The following is a 19,516-nucleotide window of genomic DNA, read 5'->3' as shown; positions in this document are numbered from 1 at the left end:
AGCCTCACAGCGTCATTGCCTGGAAACACCACTGATTGCCAGAGTGGGCAGCAAGGAGGAACAGCTGGCTTATTCTCCCGAGGAGTAAAAACAATTCATTCAATGCTCCTTTGCATGGGAGAGCCAGGAGGTGCTTTCAAATTCATTTCTGTTTTGACATCCATTTTGTTGTTGTTTTTTTTTTTTTTGCTTTAAAAACAAAAATCGCTGCTTGTTTCTGTATTTTCTGCTGTGGCAACTAAGTATCACCTGCCTGTTGCCTTCTCTGGATGTTAGTACAGCATTGCCTTCCTGTCTAGCATTGCTGCCTTTGTGAAGGGGTGAGAGAGCCAGGATGGGGCTGTTCACAAAGAAGATGCTGCATGCTGGGAATTACCCCTTGTAAAGTTAATGAAATGGAAAATCCCCAATTCACCTCCGAGGCCCCGAGGAAGAAAGTCGGGGCCAGGCTGCTATGCTTTCCCCATCCACCCAGCTTATTCCCTTCACCTGGTAACTCACCTGTCCCTTGTGCATACCATGTATTTAACTCCTTTATCAAAAGATGAGCGGGCCTGTGGGAGGCTGGTGCTGCTAGCCTCTGGTCTGGGAGGCTTATTGCTGCTGGTGCCTTGTGCTGATGCATTAGAAATGCAGAGGGAGAGCTGTTTGCATTGTGAACATGTTCTTTCAAAAGATGTAGCACAAGGGAAGGGGGAGAAGCTGGCCTAGCTCCCTCCGTCCCCTTTCTCTCTATTGAGACATGCAACAAGCAGCCACCTGGCTTGGTGGGGAGGCCGTGTTGCTGCTGACTTTTCAGGCAGGTTGTGGGCTGCCTTTATGCTCTTCCATCTCAATATGAGGCAGAGATGAGCTGCCCTGCTGCTGGGACCGGTTGTGCAGCACTTGCAGGGGTCGATTTGGGGCTCATGGAGGGAACCTGGCATCAGCTTTGCTGAGGAAGGACATCACCATCTGAGCTACCCCCATCCCAGCTGAAAATGGGGAGAAATTCATGAGGACTCTCCAACCTTTATTCACCTCCAGCTCCAGCCTGCTCTCTTGTGGGAATTTTAATTCCCCATGATTTTTGACACTTTGTATGCTTTCTGTGAATCTTTTCCAGGCTTCTCACCTGGATTTTTAATCTGTTTGGCTGCAGTTGCTGCTGATGGGAGGGAATGGTTTCTTGGCTGGGCACCCATTTGCAATGAATTTCCCCTAGTCCCCTTAGGGAGGAAGCTGTGCACGTCCCTGCCTGCTGAAAGAATGTGGAATGGCTCCAACCGCTACTGTCAGGGATTTTTTGTACGCAGGCTTTCTTGTGCCCTGTCTCTTGCATACATTTCCCTCCAACACAGGCAGCAGGAGCCTTCTGGCTTGGGAACCACTGTCCTGTGGACCATCCTACGTTCTTTGCTGGGAAGTCTGGCCACAGCCTGCTGCATGTGGTCTCACGTTGGCCAGGGGAGTGACTGAACAGCTGGAGAACCTGTCTGAAGGAGCCCAGCACGTTTTGCATAGATAAGATGAAGAGGTGACTCAGTTTTTAAGCATGGATGTAGGGAACAAGTTGGAGGCAGCTCTGCAGGACTAACACTGAAGGAGACAGGGCCTGACCATGACGAATCCAATCGTAATGCCCACTGTACTGGCAACTGGAAAATAATGATGGGGGCAACTGGATTGAGACTGGTTCAGGTGTTGGTGGTCCTGGTACCTTGCAGCAGTATCCCCCACAGATTAGGGACCAACTATAGTCTTGTAGTGTTTTCAGCTATATTATATTGAGATTGGGTGGGTGGCTTCATGCTTTCATGTAAACAAAAGCTCCTAGCTCCATGGTTTCCTGGTATCTACCCCTCTGGTATCTCATGCCTAAAGAGTCCCAGGCTTTTGGGTCTTAGGTCAGTGCTTGGACTCAAGAAGAGCATTGTGCAGCTGTTGTGGGGAAAGCAACCCTGAAGCCCTAGCTGAATGTCACAGCCAAGTCTGAGGGCTTTGCTGGCTTATTTCCCCCCCCCTCTGCCCGTGCTGTCCTCAGCATGCCCCGGGCAGTAGACCCCAACTCTACCTAGACATACTTGCCCACATGCCCAGGATCCTCTGCAGAGGTGGTTGAGGGGATGGATCATCCGTGTTCCCTGACCTTCCACCTTGGGGGCCAAGCATGTCACCCACTCAGGGGGACTGCAGAAGACATCCAGCTGGGGACAAAACTTGGGGTTCATGTGCCATGGGAAGAGTGTCAAGGGGCGATTGCTGGAGAAGCACTGCAAACTCATGCCTCTCACTTTTACTGCTGGTTGGGGAAAGATTTTCTTGGCTTGTGACAGACTGCCAGCCCCTTTTCCTGCGTCCAGGCTCCTGGTGGTCCCTGAGCACAAGAAAGCTGGCATGATATGGCTCCCTGCATGTACCTGCTAGCCCTATGGAGGACAGGTTCCAAGGAGCTGGACACAGGTGCTGACCAACACATATTTGCAGCACTGATGAGTTTGGCAGGGAGGTTGCATGCTTTTCACATGAGATGAGGCTGAGACTCGAAGCCTCAAGACAAATGCGGGGCAAGCAGTGCTGCTGGGAGCTCTTTTGTCTAGGTCGGTGACATCGACACCTTGCTTCAGTACATCCCTCAAAGCTGGGGATATCCCAGGACAGTCTCGGGTCTCTGGAGATCACTTGACCAATAGTTACTATCACTCTGTATGCTCATATGTACAGGGACATCCCCAGCCATCCACTCAAGGTAGCACAGGACAGGCTCAGTTCTGCTTTGGCTTCTTGGAAAGCAGCAGCAGCACAACACCGTAAGAGAGGGGAAGGATACTTTTGTAAGAAGTCCAGAGCAGGCAGAGCGCGGAGAAGCTCTCAGACTCCACAGCATCCAGGATGTAGGCAACAATGAGCTGCGTGAAGATCCAGGTCGTGCCACGGTAGAGGAGCTTTGCAACACGGGAGGCGGCCCAGGCGCTGAGGAAGGGATGGATGCGGTAGTCGGCCTCCACCATGATGGCCCAGCACAGGAAACCAAAGACGTGCCCGGGCCGGAGGCCGTGCCACCAGGCGGAGAAGGCGAAAGTGGCGAGGAGCGGCTGGGCTGGGCAGCGCTGGAAGACCAGCCTCCGCAGCCAGCGGGACGTGCTCTTGTTCCAGGTTCGGGCAAAGACAGCCAGGCGGTGTGTGGTCTCCAGCACCCACAGGTCACGGCCTGAAAGGTCTCCCTGCCCCACCACCAGCCCAAAGCCTGCCATCTCGAGAAGGGCCTCATCCAGTACCCACTGTGTGTAGTAGGCCAGCCTGAAAAGCAGGGCCCGCATCCACGCGTGGCACAGGCTGGCCAGGATGCAGCAGCCCTGTGCATGGGGCAGCCAGCCCTCCAGCCCCACACGCAGCGCCTGCAGTGCCAGCGCCCCAAGGCACCTCCGGCCAGCAGCCTCCACTGGCAGGGGGACAGCCCCCAAGGACTCGGCTTGGACCTGAAACCTGCTGAAGGGGTACAGGGGGCCTCCGAGGAGGGCTGGGAAAAAGAGCAGGTAGCTGCAGAGAGGCAAGGCTTGCTGCAAAAGCCCCTGGCCTGCCTGGGGCAGAACGGTCCCTTCGTGGATGTCCAGGGCCAGAGATGTCACTTTCTGGGTGAGCAGCATAATGGCGGAGAGGGCAACAGCTGGCCTGAAAGGAGAAAGCACCGGGGAGCCGCTGAGGGTGCCTTGAAAGGAGCGCATGGGCACACATGCTGTCCCTCCCACCTCCCCGCTGCCATGCCCACAGTGCCATCCATCAGCAGGGATGCAGCTGGGGGCCAAGGACAGACCAACCTCCACCCGTCCAAAATGGCTGGGAAGGTGGAGAGGGAGGGAGGCAGGGCTGGAAGGTTACCTGGCATCCTCTGACTCCAGCGCCGAGCTGCCCAGGCCCAGGTGGCAGAGCGTCTGCCAGCACATCTGGAGGCCAAAGACCCAGGTGTGGACGTGAGCTGGGCTGACGGAGAGGAGGACGAGCACAGAGCCAGCAGCGGGGATAAGAAGTAACACGGCATAGCTGCCCATGGCTGTGACTGCAAGGAGACATCCTCCAGCGAGGAGGAATGTGTACCTAGAAGAGACCAGATGCCCTTTGACTGGCTTTTGGGGAAAATGGCGACTGAGGCTCCAGCCCTGGTGGTGGTGGTAGGGTGTAGTCTGAGGCAAGCAGCCTCCACAGTGCCCTGCAGTCTGCCTCTCGTGGCAGACGCTTGGTCTCTTGTGGGGCTGAGGGGTCACTAGCACCCCACCATAGCTGCAAGGCAGGGACGGGGGGACTAGGCTGCGTATCACAGCCCCTGCCTGGCCCCTGTGTTAGTCACATCAGAGACAGTCCCCGTTCCCTCCCTGCTCCCTTTGCCCATGCACTCATCCCAGTACACCCCTAAAACCATCTCTTTCAACAGGAGAGTCTGGCCTGGCTGTTTTAGCCTTAACCACCCTGAACTGGCCCCCCTGCACAAAGAGGGGAGCGGGACAGCTCACGTGCATACCCGTATCAGCAGGGAATCGCTACCTTGCATCCCACTGCACTTCTGGCTAGGAGAGACCCAGAAAGCACCCACGGACACAACCTGCCCTTGTCGCAGCAGCAGAGGTGGCAACCACATACCGAGCGGTCAGAGAGAGTTGCCCCGAAGCGCAGAGCTGGTGGAAGAGAGCAGCGAAGGGGAAAGCTGCCAGCTGGTACCAGGCTGCAGGGAGAAGGATGAGCAGGTCCGCCCAGCGCATTGAGCACCGTGCTTCTTTGGCTGCCTCTGACACCTGGAAAATGGACTGAGCCAAGGGCTCCTCTGTCTCTGCTTTATATCTGGCAGGAGCACGTCACAAACAGCAAAAAAACAGAGCGGAGCCAAGGAAACAGAGATATCTGCAGGAAGAGGTGCGTGTTTTTTGCATTCGTCAGTGCTGGCTCCTTGAAGCACCTCTCTCCCAAGGTCTGTGAGCAGGTGGAAAAAGTTAGGGGCTGGTTATTTGCTCTGCCAGATACCCGTGCCATTACCACGTGCTTTGCAGGCAGTGAGAGTGAGCGCCGAGATGAGAGCCTCTTTGAGCTGCCAAATGTGTCATGCTGGGATGCACTTCAGAGAAAAATCCCCAGGTACAGAAGAGGCTTGGCCTCATCTCAGCTCAGTCCTTCATGGAAAGCTGTGGCTCTTTCCCATCTCTGGCCTTGCTTGTCGTGGGGTGGTGGTGGGGATCTCCTGCTGTTTAAATTCCTGGTGACAGAGAGAAGATGGACTCTGTCACCTCTGCAAAAAGCCAGGGGAGGGTGAGCCCATCAACCCCAGCACTCAGCCTGAGCCACAGGGCCTTTTCACTTACCAGACATAAAGAAATAGTTTTATTCTTCCTGAACGTTTTTTCTTTGAGAAGATAAAAAATGGAATCACAGACATACTTGAGATCGCAGAAATCAGCTGTCGCTGTTAAACTGCACATTGGTTCAGAAATGCGTCATGTGGGAAAGCAAAATTTCCTCTTTTTGTCAGACTTGAAAGGTGATTTGAAGACTGAGCTCTAGGGTGAGCTGAAGGCAGTTGCTATTGCTCTCAAAATGCTACTAGTGGTATTTCATAGCTAAACAGACCAAAAAAAAAAAAAAAGCCCACAAAAACAAAGTCAGTCAGTCTACAGGACTTCGTTTTTTCATTTTTCTCTGTGAGATACAGGTAAGAAAAGCTAGGTGAATTCAAATGGAAAGCTCATGCTTGTTTTTGTTTGTTTTTGATTTTTGTTTTATTCCATTGATATCTGCTTTATTTTAGGCATATGAACAGTGTGATTGTGAAGAGAAATGCCATGGAATTTTCCTCTGTATGAAAAAAAATTTACTTATTAGAGGGGCAGGAGTAAGGTTTTTCCTTGGACGAATGATTAAAAATATTTAGATTTGCCTGTTTTTCAGTGAAAAAGAGCAAAATTTGTGCTTAATATTACAGAAAAATCTGTTCTCATCCAAAAAAAAAAAAAAAGAAAGAAAGAAAGAAATTTTAATTTTAAAACTTTTACGAATGTTTCTACTCTTCACTGAGCATTTCAAGTCACCATGATGTTGGCAAGCCTACCATATTGTTTGGAATGGTTATAAGAAGGCAGGGAACAAAACCCCATGGAAAAAAATGATTCAGAGTGAATACTGCAGGAGAACTGGCTCTTCATTTTGCTGTGTTTGTAAGGTATATTTTAAGAGGAAGACATTAAACATTTGCAGTTCATATGTGATAGCACTGGAGAGAAGCTTTTTCCATGTAACTTCTGGCATGCATGGCATGCAGCAGGAGCCTGGTTTCACAGGACTCATCCTGCCAAATCCATGGAGCCCAGCACTAACTTTGCTGAGTAAATATTTTTCAAGGCCTTTGCAGTGCCTATTTAAGCAGTTCACTGCTATGGTTCTGAAAAAATGTCATTGCTTTTCAAGCAGCAGAAATGAATTTCCACAGTAGCATTGGAAATGTGATGCACAGCTCATGCTGCTTATTGTATAATGTTAGCTGCTGGGCTGTGGAAGTGTGATCTTAAAGTGAGTGTATGAGCCAGAGAGAAACCTGTGAGAGAGCTTTATTTGCTTCATTTGTATGTACTACACAAGCAACAACCCTGTTCCTGTCTGAGGAATTAATTCTTTGACAGCAAGTGAGGAAGAAGTGGGATGAGCAGTGTCAGAGCAAACTGTGGTCATGAAATCTGAGCAGATATGACTCAGACACTAGTCTTGGGCTACTATTCTGAAAGTTTTTAAGTTTTAAGCTGCTTTAAAGTTTTAAAGCTGTTTTAAAGTTTTAAGCTGCTTTCTTAGTGGAATATAGTGCTGCTTCAGGAACAGTTTTGGTGGCCTGTTGTAATGCAGCATATACTGATCTTATACATATGTAAGATATATATGTGATACACATTAATTTGCAGGACATGCAGCAAAGTGAAAGATCAGAATCAAAAGCAAAATATATATATATATTTTAAAGAAAAAAGTCAGACCAGTGGGTTTAGTCTTTATCCTAGAGAAAAGCACATAAATAGGAAGGAAGGCTATTAAAAAAAAATAAGGTTTAGGAAGCTTGGACTGAGCTCCTGTCTCAGTCTTTCTCTATGACCTTGGGCAACCTGGACTTTCCCACCACAAAACAAGATGATAGTTTCTGTCTCCCTTTGGTGTTAAAAGGCAGAATCAACTAAAAACCTTGGGACTTCACATTTGGCTGTGATAAGCAGAACATGAAAGTGCCTAAATAAGAAGGGAATTAAAAAATAAATGCAAGGGTTTATTAAAACACAAAAATGCAAAACCTCTTCCTTTGTTGGCAGGGACTGGTCCCTTACTGGCTTTTTGCTACTTGTTGCCTTTACAGATTTGCTGTCTGCTGCCTGTAAATGGCCCGTGGTTGCTTGTGGTAAAGACATTTTTGTCTTCCTGGAAAAAAGGCTGAACCCCAGAAGGTTAAGGATAGTGACAAAGTCTCTTATTGTAGCCATGACCCCAGTCAGAGAGGTCTGAGAAATCTCTCTGCCCCATGGTGATGTAGCTTTGAGCTAGGTTCTTCTGGCTGGTGACTCCTGTTGCCTGACTCTAGGTGTACAGGGACATCTGGTCAATAGGGACTTCAGTCTGAAGTTAGGGAAATTAGACAAGATTCAATAGTCTAGTCTGAGCCTGGGTAAAACCCATCTTTTTGAATGCCTACACCACTGAACAAATAGCCTGGCCCTCATACTCAGCTCGATGTGACTGTTAATGAAGTGGGTGTTAATGAAATGGGTTTATCCAGAGTCCCAGCTGCTAAGGAAGGGTTTGGTGATGGTTGTCTTCTGCATCAAAGTAGGCTGAGACACACTGTGAATATGTTGTTTCCGGACTGTACTGTATAAATGGACTTTCTGAAATAGTGATTAATTTTTTGCCTTGAAAACTTTTTCCTTCAGGTCTACTGTGTTGTTTGGTGTGCTTGAATGCAGAAGAGAAAACAACAATAACAACAACAACAAAAAAACAACAACAGCTGCTCGTGAAAGGGAGACACAAGGTGGAGGCGATGACTCTAGGGATATTTCCTGCAAGGAGAGGGACCTTGAGGGTCTTCGTGAAACAGTGGTTCAGGACTGCAATGGAAGGAAGACCATCTCTGAAAAACCTGGTTCCCAGCCTTGGTTGTGGAAGAGGAACCGGGCAAGTGGAAGGACGTTTCATAGAGCAGCACTACTGAGATCCCCACTGGGGTGTTCAGTCTTTGCAGCAGGGTATTGTCTGTCAGGTTTACAGTATGCATCATATTTATACTATGCAGTATGCTTGCATGCTTAGCAGTTTCGTTAGATTTGCACTGTGGCATAGCCTTTTGACCATTTCTTGGTGTGAAAGCTTTCCAAGTTAAACAGATACTCTGTCCCCTGTTTCACAACAAAATGTAGACTTGAGGAACTAAGGTCTGGAAAGCAAATGACTATTATACTCTGCAACAAAAGCGACCTCGATGAGGTACACTGCAGAATTGAGGTTCTGTTAGTCCAGTTCCTTGCTGCACATTTTGTGTGAGTGCTGCTGTTTCCACCTGACACCACTGGGTACACAAGCAATGCTATGTGGACTGCTGGAGAGGCCTATCTCTCTCTCTCTTTTTTTTTTTTTCTTGTTAGAATGAGTGGTTCCAAGCAAACTTTTGCTTATGCATGCGTCAATATATACTAATGGATGCTCTGTACTCATTTTCATTGACATCTGCAGGAGGTGTTACCAAAACAAAACTACAACAACAACCAAACCAAACCCCCTTGATACTGCTTTTTTTTTCAGACAGAGTAGCTCATGGAACAGTACAGGCATGCGATCTGCTTGCTACATGCACACAGAAACTTTAGCAAGACTGTAAGTATATTTAGTTTAGTTGCAAACTAACCACAACCCACAGCTTCAGAGTCATTGTGTCAGGTTCTAAATAAGTCTGACAGCTCGTGTAAGATCTTTCTCTCTGCTCCTGTTCAGTATAGGGATGGCTTCAGTGCTTTTGTTTTCTGGGAATGTGATAAGCACAGTGGTGCCTTCTATAAATAAGTCATCCTTGCTGCTGATGTTTAGCAGGGTAGTGTGTAACTAACCTTGCTGTGGTTCCAGATGTCTGCAAGGTATTTAAAAGAAACCAGTGAAAAATAATACTAAAAATATGCAGTATCTTTAAATCAGTAAGCTGCTAAAATATCTTTCATATTACTTTTAGATCAACAAGATTTTGCTAGAGAGAGGGAAGAAAGAAGGTCATCAGGTAATTATGCAGTCATTTAGTCTTTGCTGGTAAACTGGAAGAATGTGCAGGTTCATCTGTGATGCGTTAGGCAAAATGTTGCCTCAAATCTGTTTTCTCCCAGAGTTCAGGTCTTCTGTGTTCGACGGTAAGTCCTGCAATATTTTCATGCACTTTAATTCCGCAACACACGTCTTGTAGTTTCCTCTCTGAGCCTCCTCTCACCTTGTTGTGTGCTCTGTTCAGCAGTACTTCTGTAACTCTTCTTGAACACGTGCAGGCATTTATTCTGAGGTCTGAGGGGTGCACTGGCAGTACCTACCCAGGTGGAACCCCTTTTCTGTCAAGATTTAAACCCTCACACGGTTTATTCAGCTTCTGATGGACTAAAAGGTACACGTGCTGTTTTGTGTAAGTGCCAGAGGACATGCCTGGGGACGTTTCCTGAAGAAGCAGTTCAAGTTCTGAGCAGTACTGACTGTTTGGTGGAGCAGTGCTGCCCTCAAGTGGCATTTTTTTGGCCCATTTTCGGTGTCGGCACTTTCGAACTGCTGTGCATACGCTCTGAGAAAGGCTCGTGCAGTCACAGCAATTTTTCTACCCTTCGTGAAGTGAAAGTCCGGTTGGGACAGGTGGATTTATCTGAAATGATTGAGAAAGACCTGCCTGATGAACCCTGAGTAAATGCTGTCGCTGGCCTGTGGCTGAAGTTTGGCGTCCTCCAGTGCAAAGCAAATAGCAGGTCCTCCTTCCGTGTAGCTGTCAGTCACGTTCATGTTGTCACGACTTTTGGACCTCGACCAGATGCTAGTTCAAAGTCTATGCATAGTGGTGCTGCTAATACTGGCTTTGCAAGGCTTTTCATTTCTTTCTCCCGGTGGGGATAGTAAAAATGTGTTTTTGTGCGAATTAAATTTGAGAGTAGCCAGCGGGAAGCATTTAAAAGGCTGCCTCAATGCTCTTATACACTGTTTTAATGTACAGCTGTGACTGCAAACATTTCAGCAGCTTTAAATCCCTGAGTGACTTCTGAAGCACAGACAGCCCTGTACCTTTATAAAGCCTGTTGGCTCAGCGGCTACAGTCTGCTTACTTCCCACTTCTGCAAATGTTTTGCAGTTCTGTAGCGTGTACTTCCCAGAATGCTAGTACAGTGTCTCTGTGCTTTGCTGGGGTATTCAGTGGATGTGTTAGGCTGAACATGTTCCTCAATACACTTTTGACAAACAAAATAGCATTTAGTAGAGGTGGCTCGGAGGCCCATTCTGGCCGTGAATGCAAAATCAATACATAAAGCCAGCACAGTACACAGAGAAAACTGAGCTGAAATTACATGAGACTGGGCTATTTGTAGCTGCAAATCTGGGGTTACAGAGCATCTGGTGCTTCATAGGGCCCACACAAAGTCTCTTCTCCTCAGTTCCTTTTTATTAAGTCAGGCCTCTTATTGGCAAAGGGAAAAACAACCAACTCTGTCTTTAAACCTTCCAAAGATCTGTAGCATCAGCTCTCCTAGAATATCAGTAAGGAAAGGCAATAGTGAATTTCCTTGAGGTATGTTTTTGATTTTTTTTTTCTCAGTGAGACATCAAGGGAGCTCATGATTTGTTTCCCCTTGAAGCAATAACTGATGGATAAACCTGCACAGTCCTGTAGTGTGGAAGACAAACAGGAGAAAAAGCAGGCCTTGTTAAACATTTCCTTATCCATCCCTGATTTTCCTTCTGTCTGTCTTCCATATTACAGGATTCACTGACTCTGCTTAATCTTTAGAAATAGCTCTTCCAGACAGACAAGTGCTTCTCCGTTTCAAGTTCGTAACAGTGACTGTGGCTTCTCTGTAGCTGCAGGGCAAGCGGGTCTCTGGCCATGGTCATTAGACACATAATTTTTCATATGCTAGGTATTGGGTCGCTTTGACCTGAACAATAAATTTTCTTTCATCACCATGTCCCACCATCCAGCTTGCTAATGGACTGCTCCCAACAGGAGAGTTGATGTGATCTGTCCAGTTATTTCTCCAGGCATGGGAGCTGGTATTCCTCAAAGAGGAAAGTTTGTAGCTCCAAGTTGCCACTATAAGTTGTCTGTTGCATCAGTTTAAGCACTTTACTACTGGAAATTCAAGGGAAGCTATCGCTGACCAGTGAAGAGATACAAAAAGGAATGCTGGCAGTAAACACTGAGAGAAGTAGGTCATACTCTGAACAACATATTTGCATTCTTCCAAAGAGGAATTGGGTTTACAAAAAAGAAAAAAGGAAAGAAAAAAAAATAGAAGCCCACGGTCTCAGGACCGCAGAGGAGTGCCCCATTAAGTAGGGGCACTGGCCACACAAGCAGTCCACCTCCAGTGCCTCTCCCAGCAAATCCACTGAGACCTGGAAGGGACACAACGTATGTCCCAGCCTCTGTCTCTTCTCCCAGATGGTTCTGAGGTTCAAGTGCTGATCTCTCTCAAAGCTCATTTAAGACTCCACCACCTGTTGTTTTATCTACTCAGGTTCCCTACTCCCAGTCCCAGAGCAGCATTAGTAGTCTCCCACCACACTTTCTTGAGTAAAACTGTTAGAGCCAGTGGATTTATTTGGAGACTCCTTGCAGGGAGGGTCCTGGGTGGCTCTGGTACTTGTGTCCCCCTCTTTCGTGCTGCCCTTCCCAATGCTGATGTCTTTGGATGGGTGGTTGCAGCTATCTTTAATCAGCCCCATTAATCAGTTAGTTGGTAACCCCATAAAGCAGGGGCTTGCCATGATGGTGGACTCACCCTGTGCTCCAGAGGCCAGGCACCAGCAATTTTGCTTTAAGTCAGAGCTTGTAAAGGTAGAGTGACCCTCTGTCACTCTCCCTTCTCTACTCCAGCTATGGAGGCAAACTGTTGCAGCCTGCCCTGAAGCCCATGGAGATGGCACTGGGACAAGAGGAATCAGGAGGGAAGGATAGCCAGCTCCACCCCAGCCAAGCAAGCCTGTGGACAGAAGAGATGCTGGAGGTGCCTGTTTTCCAGGCTAACTTCATCCAACTTCTCCACCAAGCCAGGGAAAAAGGAACCAAGGTGGCCATGGGTAGCAGGAGCAGGAGGCCTGTCTGCCCCCAGCTCTAGGTGGCCGACTCACCAAGTCCTCTTCTGATATTCATGGCACAGGCTCCAGCTGAAACTAGGGCTTGAAACCAGGACTAGGCCCATGGAGGAAGCTCTACCAAAGGAGATACAACTCCAAAGGGACTGCAGCCCATGGGTGACCCGTGTCAGAACACATATTTACTCAAAGGATCTGCTGCCCTTGGAGGAAGCAATGTCAGAACAGGTATGAACACAAAGGGATTACGGGCCATGTACAACCTACACCAGAACAGAAATTGCCCCGAAGAGCCTGCAGGACACAGAGAAAGCTGTGTTAGAGCAGAGAAGCAGGAATAAGCAAAGAGAATCAAAAAAATAAACCCTTATGCCCTGATTCCAGCCTTCTGAATTGCCCTCCATCCCTCAGAAAGAAGAGAGGGAGTGTAACACACAGCAAAAAACAAGGAAGTAGAGAGTAGCAAGAAGGGAGGAGTGGTGTTGGCCTGAAGTTGAGCATTGGGAAGACATTGCCGTAAGTGCTAGTGTAATTGTTTGGTATCTTCTTTGTTTCTCAATACCCAAACAAGTAATTAAAAGCTTATGGAAATAAATTATTAAATTAAGTGAAATTTCCACAGATCGAGTCTTGCAGCTCTTGAGCTCAGCCACATCACTTGCACGAAGTGCAGGATAGGAGCCAGCCCCGCGCCCTTCCTTATGCCAGAGGTGGCAGAAGAGGTGGTTTATTTTCAAGGCAGAATATAATCAGGAACTCTTTTCTCTCAGTGTTGAGACCGAGACCCAATAGAACCAGATCCTTTTGTACCTCCTAAGGTTTCAGGATATTTAGAACAGAGGCTGATCCCATTGGAGACTATACTCTGTTCTGGTTCCCCTCAAACTGACCACAGAGTTCTTGAGACAAAAGGTATGCAGCGCTGGGGACCATGCACAGTAGTGAGTGGTGGGGAATAAAGGTCTAGGGCTGCCTGCTGTTCCCTTCCAGCCCCTTTCATGGGAAGTTGTGAAGCACCTGGTAGGGGGCAGAGAATATGGTGGGCAGTCTGTGGGGCACAGTAGAGGTCAGAGACACCTAGAGGGTGCATCCAGGAGGTTGGGAGAATACAAGGGTTTATGGGGGCACCTAGGGTGTCCATGACCACTCCGGATGGGATCAGAGGTACCCAAAGGGTATCCACAGGGGAGTAGGGTCCCAGGGTCCCCCAACAAGTTGATTCTGGAGCCCAGGCCTGTGACACCTCCTTTATTGTATGTCCTAGAACAGCCCCTGGCAGAAGCAAGGGGGGATCCACCTCTCCACACATTTGCCCCCACATTAAGCCTCATCAGGGGACGCATGGGTGCCAGCGAGGTGCACAGGCCACCCATCAAGGCAGGCAACACGCACATGGTGCTGGAGCTGCCGGGCCCGGTAGTTGCAAGGGGGCCGGGTGTCCCCACCCCGCAGGCGGCAGGCTGTGATGCCCATGGGTGATGAGGTGCTATGGATCCCCATAGCATCAGCAGGGTTCCTGCAGGTGGCTACCAGGTCCTCAGCCGGTGCATGCACGAAGGTGTTGGAGGGCTTGCAAGGCCGCCCTGAGGCCGTCACTTGCCGTCGTGCCAGCATGACCTGGCAGTAGCGGTGCCCCATGAGCCCGAGTGTCCGGGGATGGTCCACATGCTGCCGCAGGAACTTCTCATAGCGGGTCTCACCCACCGCCCCTGCCACTGTTGCCAGCACCAGAACCACGCATAGAGTCCAGCTCGCCATGAGTACCTGTGGTAAGTAGGGTCAGGGCCATCGGGACTGCAGGAGCCCTGAATGAAAAACCCACCCTGGACACCCGAGTCCCTTGCAGATTCCACTCCCAGACACCCTGGTCCCTTATAGATCCCCTCCAAATGCATGAGGAAGCCCCCCTGTGACTCCTGGGTCCACTACAGAAGTCCACTGGACACATGGGTCATCTGTTGATCCCATCCAGATCCCTGGGTCCCTTACGGAACACCCCACCAGCACTAGGTCCCCTACAGTCCTGCACCCTGCAAGTGTCTGGGTCTCCTATGGAACACCCCCCTGGACATATGGATCCCCTATCATTTCCCCCCATGCTCGAACACCTGGATCCCCACCATACTCCTGCTCTCCCACTAGATGCTTGGGTTCCTTGTGGTTCCCTCCCGCAGAAACTTTGGTCCCATATGTATCCCTCACCCTCACCTGTGTGAGTGTCTCAGTTTTCCTTCGGGCGTCAGGGTATCCTGGTCCCTCCCACTCCCCCATGCCTCTTTTATACTTGCCCAAGCTAGGCCCAAAAGGCAAGGGGCCAGGAGGAGGGACAGGGCAAAGAGCAAGGTCCAGTGTGAGGGGGGGAACCTGGCACCTAGGAGGCCCCACTCCCCTCACATCCCTCCACCCCTCAAGGTCATTAGGGAATCATTAATGGACCACATGACTGTCTGCATACATCCCCTCAGGTGCCTCCTGCCCACTTCACCACAGGCAACGTATTTTCGCCTGAGGCCACATGTACCATAAGGGGCAGGTCCTCTTGGTGGAGGGGGCAAGATGCACGTGAAAAAGTACTATGAAGAACAGGATTGAACAGGAAGACGTGGTTCCTGTGGGGAACCATGACAAGACATTGGGTTTAAGTGGCAAAATTTTGGTAGCAAGTGGGGCTGCATGGCTGGCCTCTGTGAGAGGAGACCAGAAGCTGCCACGTTAGATAAGAGCCAGCAGTAGTCAGCTTGAAAAGGGACCTGCCACTGGCCAAAACCTTGCCACATAAACACATGGGAAGATCCCTGGGTTGACCTGAAAGGAAATCAGAGGTCCCTGGGCACGCAGGAAGGCAATTAGATTCACCTGCTTTGAACTGAAAGGCTCTTGGATACTATTGCTGAACATGAAAAGAGACTTGCAGGCCCCCTGTAGAACAGAGGGGTGCTTGGAGGCATCTCAGCTGAGCCAAATGGCAATCAGACCTCCCTGGGTCAAGCTGAAGGGCACTCAGAGGCCCCTGGGGCTCACAGAAAGACACTTGGAGGATGACAGAAAGGAGTATGTTACCCTGTGGGGTATAAACAAGCCTATTCTAAGGCTCCTGTGCTGAACAGCAGGTAAAGCAAACAGAAGCCAACAGCACCGTCACGCATCCTGCACCCAGCCCAGCAGGCAGCCCGACAGCAGCAGCGCTGGGAACTGTGCTGCCACACAGGGCCTGCAGCCCCCCGAACCACTGCTGGTGCCACTGCCACAGCCACAGCCATGGCGGGCACCGCCAGTGTCACCAGGACAGTATTGCAGCATACTGCCACCCACGACTGGCACTGGGTTAAGATGCAGCATGGGAAAAACCTGCCACAGCTGTGTCAGGCCCCTCAGCAACGATGCCCCCTGCTTAACCAGCCAGGCAGGCCCTGAGTGATGCTGCAGCTTTGGTGGCCTCTCCCAGACATGGAGCGGTGCTTGAATCACAGCACAAAATAATGCTAAGAAATAAAACTTGTAGCTTTTGAAAACCAGAGTAGCCATTGCTCATACACCGTCTGGCCATTGGTCTGCTTCTGGGAGGTGGTGAGCGATGGCTCCCCCCTTCAGATTACGTCTCTTTTTCTTTTTCTCTTTCCTTCTCTTCTCCCACTTTCCCAGGGGACATGCGTACCAGGGATGGATGCAGACAATACACGCAACCTCCATTGTTTTGTTTAACATACTTTATTCACTGGGGAGCAATCCCCCCGATTCCCTCCCAGAGCCTCCTTGGGAGCCGTGGCTCTCCAGGGAGATGGAGAAAATGCTCTCCTCCTCTTCCATGTCTTCCACCTTTGTCTTCTTTTTGGCTCTCTGGGTCCTCCCAGCTCTTGGGTGGTGGAGGAGCAGCTCTCTTAGGTGCTTCTGCATCAGGACGATGTTTCCTTCCATCCGGCATAGCATCTCATAGCTGTCGTAGGAGTACCCACAGTGGCAGCACGTCCCTGAGGAAGCTGAGGGCGTCTTGCTCACCTCCTGGAAACAAGAGGCCAAGGGGGGCATGATGAAAGGGACATGGGCCTTGGGGGGGCTAGAGACATCTGCACCGGGGCTTGGCCTCTTCTTGAGAACTTTGGGTCCTGCTGGGCTGCACCAGGCAGCACGATGTGCAAAGAAAGCCTCAGGCAGGCCCCATATTTTTGTCCCTCAGGCATCAGCCTGTCCCTGTTTCTTCTTCTGAAGATGAGACCCACCTCTGCCTCCCAGGGGTGGGAAGAGGTCCAGGGAAGACCCAGGGCACCTTAGGGTCCTCCTGAGTCCTTCATGACCACGTGGGCTATTACTCCTTGTCCTACCCGTTACTGACCCAAAGTCCAAGGCCTGGCAGTCCCAGCAACCTGGCACTGTTTGGCCTGCCTGACCTCCGTCACTCACCTCTCTCTGGCATCTCCTGGCTTTTCTCCAGAAGCAAATCCCCACAAGGAAAACTCCACCAAGCAGGCACAGGGCTGAGTCGCTCCTGTAGAGCACCTCCATGGATGCAAAAGCTGCATCCAGCATGGCTAGGGAGGACCACAGCTGGCCCAGCAGGTAGGGCAGGTAGGAGCACTGGCTCTCTGTACCAATGCCCTGGTGCTCCAGGTCCTCAGGAGCCACGTCCCACATAAGCGTGGCCCAGGAGGGCCGGCTGGAACAGCCAAGGCTGCTGGGGAGCAGAGAGGCCACGCAGAGCAGATAGACAAGGGAGAGCCCCGGGTTGAGCATTTTGCTGCTCCTTCTCTGGGCTCGATCTCTGGCCGTCACCAGCAGCACCGCTGTCTGCACGCTGAGTGGGTGATGGTGCCAGCAGCCGCACGGTGCTGTCACCGATGGCCCTGTGATGTCACAAGGCCTTCGTGGGGCACCCAGCAAGAGGGGAAGGTCTTGGCAGGGAGGCAGGGCCCGGGGAACCGAATTTCTCAGCCGGCTGCTCCTATGGTCACCTCCCCACTGCGGGTCTGGGTCTGCCTCGCCACTGAGGCCTGGGCCAGAGCCCTGGGGGCAGGGGCTGTGCTCCAAAATGCTCAGTGAGGAGGAGCTGTGCCAGTGCAGGGGCGTTGCTGAGCCCCCCAGACCCATGCTCGTCCTTCCGTGCTGTTCCCACAGGCTGTGGGGCAGCCGTGGCATTGCCCGCAGCACCAGTGGGGTGCTCAGGGCTTTGGTGGCACAGGCAGGAGCAGATTGCAGGCCCAGCTGGTGACTCCCATACTTGTCAATATTGCATAGAAATGACACAAATATCATTCTTTATTAAATGGAAGAAGTTTTCATTCCTTATCTTTCTCCATTTATGACATAAACTCAAAATATGTAACTTGCTGGGGCACATTGTTTCCTGATATAAGTCTTGTGACTTTAATGTGTTGCACAGTGGTTAAATTTGGTGGTAGTCTGGTGATTACTTTCTTCTTCACACCTTTCTTCACTATTCAGTATGTAGCTTTCGTTGTGGTGATATCAGATAGGGTCATACCATTCTAAAGCACTGGTTTCCCCTTGGGAAACTATACATGCTCGGTAAAAAGGACTTTTATTTTGTGGGAATGTCGATCTGCTTCAGGCTACGTAGGAAGGCTCTGCAGAGGGATCTGGATAGGCTGGATGGATGGGCCGAGGCCAAGTGTACGAGGTTCAACAAGGCCAAGTGCCAGGTCCTGTGCTGGGAGCACAGCACCCCCACGTAATGCTGTGGGAAGAATGCTGGAAAGCTGCCTGTCGGAAAAGGACCTGGGGATGTTGATCGGTAGCCAGCTGAATATCAGACAGCAGTGCGCTGGCTACTATGGGCGGATGGCCAGGAAGACCAACAGCTTCTTGGCTTGTATCAGAAATAGTGTGGCCAGCAGGCCCAGGGAAGTGATTGTCCCCCTGTACTTGGCTCTGGCTCTTGCTTGCACCTCACTCTGTGTTCAGCTTTGGGCCCCTCACTGCAAGAAAGATATTGAGGTGCTGGAGCATGTTCAAAGAAGGACTGTGAAGCATGGTTTAGTGGTAGACTTGGGAGTACAAGGTTAATGGTAGGAACAGATGGTATTAGAGGTCTTTTCCAAACTTAATGATTCTATGATACTGTGATTCCTGTGCCTCTTCTTGTAGCAACTTTCTTCCTTTGGGAGGACTCGTTAGCTCATGCTTTGGTGCAGAGGGACCTCTAGTGTCCCTTTGCGGCAGATGCTTTGGCCTCACAGGCCATAGCTTGCTATTTCTTTGTCAAAAGACCTTCCTATGTATCATGGAAGGAGATGAGGTCCCCGCAGTGTTGCAGGCAACAGGCTGGGAAAGACAAGTGCTGTTTGCTCCCCTGTGGGGAGAAGGCAAACCCAATTGTGGGACTGCTTTTGCTCAAGGACCCAGGTGTACTTGGACGATGGGGAACTGCGGTGTGTACCCTGAGTGACTTTCACCTTCGTGGATGTAGCTCCAAAAGGAAAGAAAGAGCTTTAGTGACTGTCCTTTTCCTCTCCTCCCCTCAAGTCTCTTCATTCGTGTGCCTCTGCCCGGAGCTCCTTTGCTGTCTTTGGAGGACAGATTATCTCATCTTTTGGTGCAGAGGGACTTCACTGTGCTTTTGCGGTTCGTGCTTTGGTGTCCCAAGCCTCACAGTACTGCCCTGGTTAATGCTGAGTGCTGCAGGACCTGGGTTGGGCCCTGCCCTGGACAGAATTGCCCCAGTCCTGACAATGGGCTATGTCCTATGTCTCCACCCTGTCGTTATTTTTCACCATATTGACTCTCTGTGCCTTTTTGTTCACTCCATTCTGCTTCATTTAAATGTATCATATTAAACACTTCTGTTGTCTCAGTAATTATTTTTTTCTGCAGCATTTCACTCAACGCCAGTAAGAATCCGTAAAATCACGTCCTTAGTGCTACTTTCACAGCATGCCTTACCCCTGCTATCCTCCCTGTCTGTGCTCAGCATTCAGCAGCAATGATTTTTTTTAAGCATTCAGTTCACTAGTTAAAGGTATTGGGAATACAATGAAGATGCTCTTATGTCTTTCCATGCATTTGATCCCTAACACGGGTATCATTTATTGTACAAGGTGGCCCTGCGCGTGTTCTCCTTTAGAGGCAGGGGGAGATTTAGCAGACAGCAGGAGAGAATATGCGAGAATGGAAACCCTTTCGAGCACAGATCCCCGTTTCCCAGCTCAGCGCCTCCAAGCGTCAGCATCCCGGGAACCTCCCCAGC

General features: G+C 50.1%; 3 protein-coding genes and 1 long non-coding RNA gene across 5 annotated transcripts; 1 reads left to right on the top strand and 3 right to left on the bottom strand.

Moving 5' to 3' along the window:
* Nucleotides 1-141: 141 nt before the first annotated feature.
* On the bottom strand, nt 142-5,782 carry MBOAT4 (membrane bound ghrelin O-acyltransferase MBOAT4). Its single transcript, XM_080591874.1, has 3 exons — nt 4,615-5,782; nt 3,859-4,074; nt 142-3,651 (listed from the first exon to the last, which is right to left on the bottom strand). Exons 1-3 carry the CDS (start codon nt 4,731-4,733, stop codon nt 2,745-2,747), a joined length of 1,242 nt encoding a protein of 413 aa, XP_080448000.1. The 5' UTR covers nt 4,734-5,782; the 3' UTR covers nt 142-2,744.
* On the top strand, nt 5,022-14,087 carry LOC308195079. Of its 2 annotated transcripts, none has more exons than XR_013951246.1 (2): nt 5,022-5,103; nt 5,771-14,087. It is a non-coding gene; the product is annotated as an uncharacterized lncRNA (long non-coding RNA). The 2 variants fall into 2 exon arrangements; XR_013951247.1 differs by lacking the exon at nt 5,022-5,103 and adding an exon at nt 5,604-5,674.
* LOC308195064 (ribonuclease CL2) lies at nt 13,552-14,685 on the bottom strand. The gene is made up of 2 exons (XM_080591896.1): nt 14,527-14,685; nt 13,552-14,082 (listed from the first exon to the last, which is right to left on the bottom strand). Exons 1-2 carry the CDS (start codon nt 14,587-14,589, stop codon nt 13,639-13,641), a joined length of 507 nt encoding a protein of 168 aa, XP_080448022.1. The 5' UTR covers nt 14,590-14,685; the 3' UTR covers nt 13,552-13,638.
* A 463-nt stretch (nt 14,686-15,148) lies between these two features.
* On the bottom strand, nt 15,149-17,779 carry LOC308194724 (uncharacterized protein). Its single transcript, XM_080590925.1, has 2 exons — nt 16,717-17,779; nt 15,149-16,317 (listed from the first exon to the last, which is right to left on the bottom strand). Exons 1-2 carry the CDS (start codon nt 17,563-17,565, stop codon nt 16,027-16,029), a joined length of 1,140 nt encoding a protein of 379 aa, XP_080447051.1. The 5' UTR covers nt 17,566-17,779; the 3' UTR covers nt 15,149-16,026.
* Nucleotides 17,780-19,516: the final 1,737 nt, after the last annotated feature.

This window comes from Anser brachyrhynchus (assembly GCF_964034855.1).
Source record: "Anser brachyrhynchus genome assembly, chromosome: 4".
NCBI lineage: Eukaryota > Metazoa > Chordata > Aves > Anseriformes > Anatidae > Anser > Anser brachyrhynchus.
The sequence above is the reverse complement of the archived record's forward strand: the minus strand, read 5'-3'. Positions and strand labels throughout refer to the sequence as shown.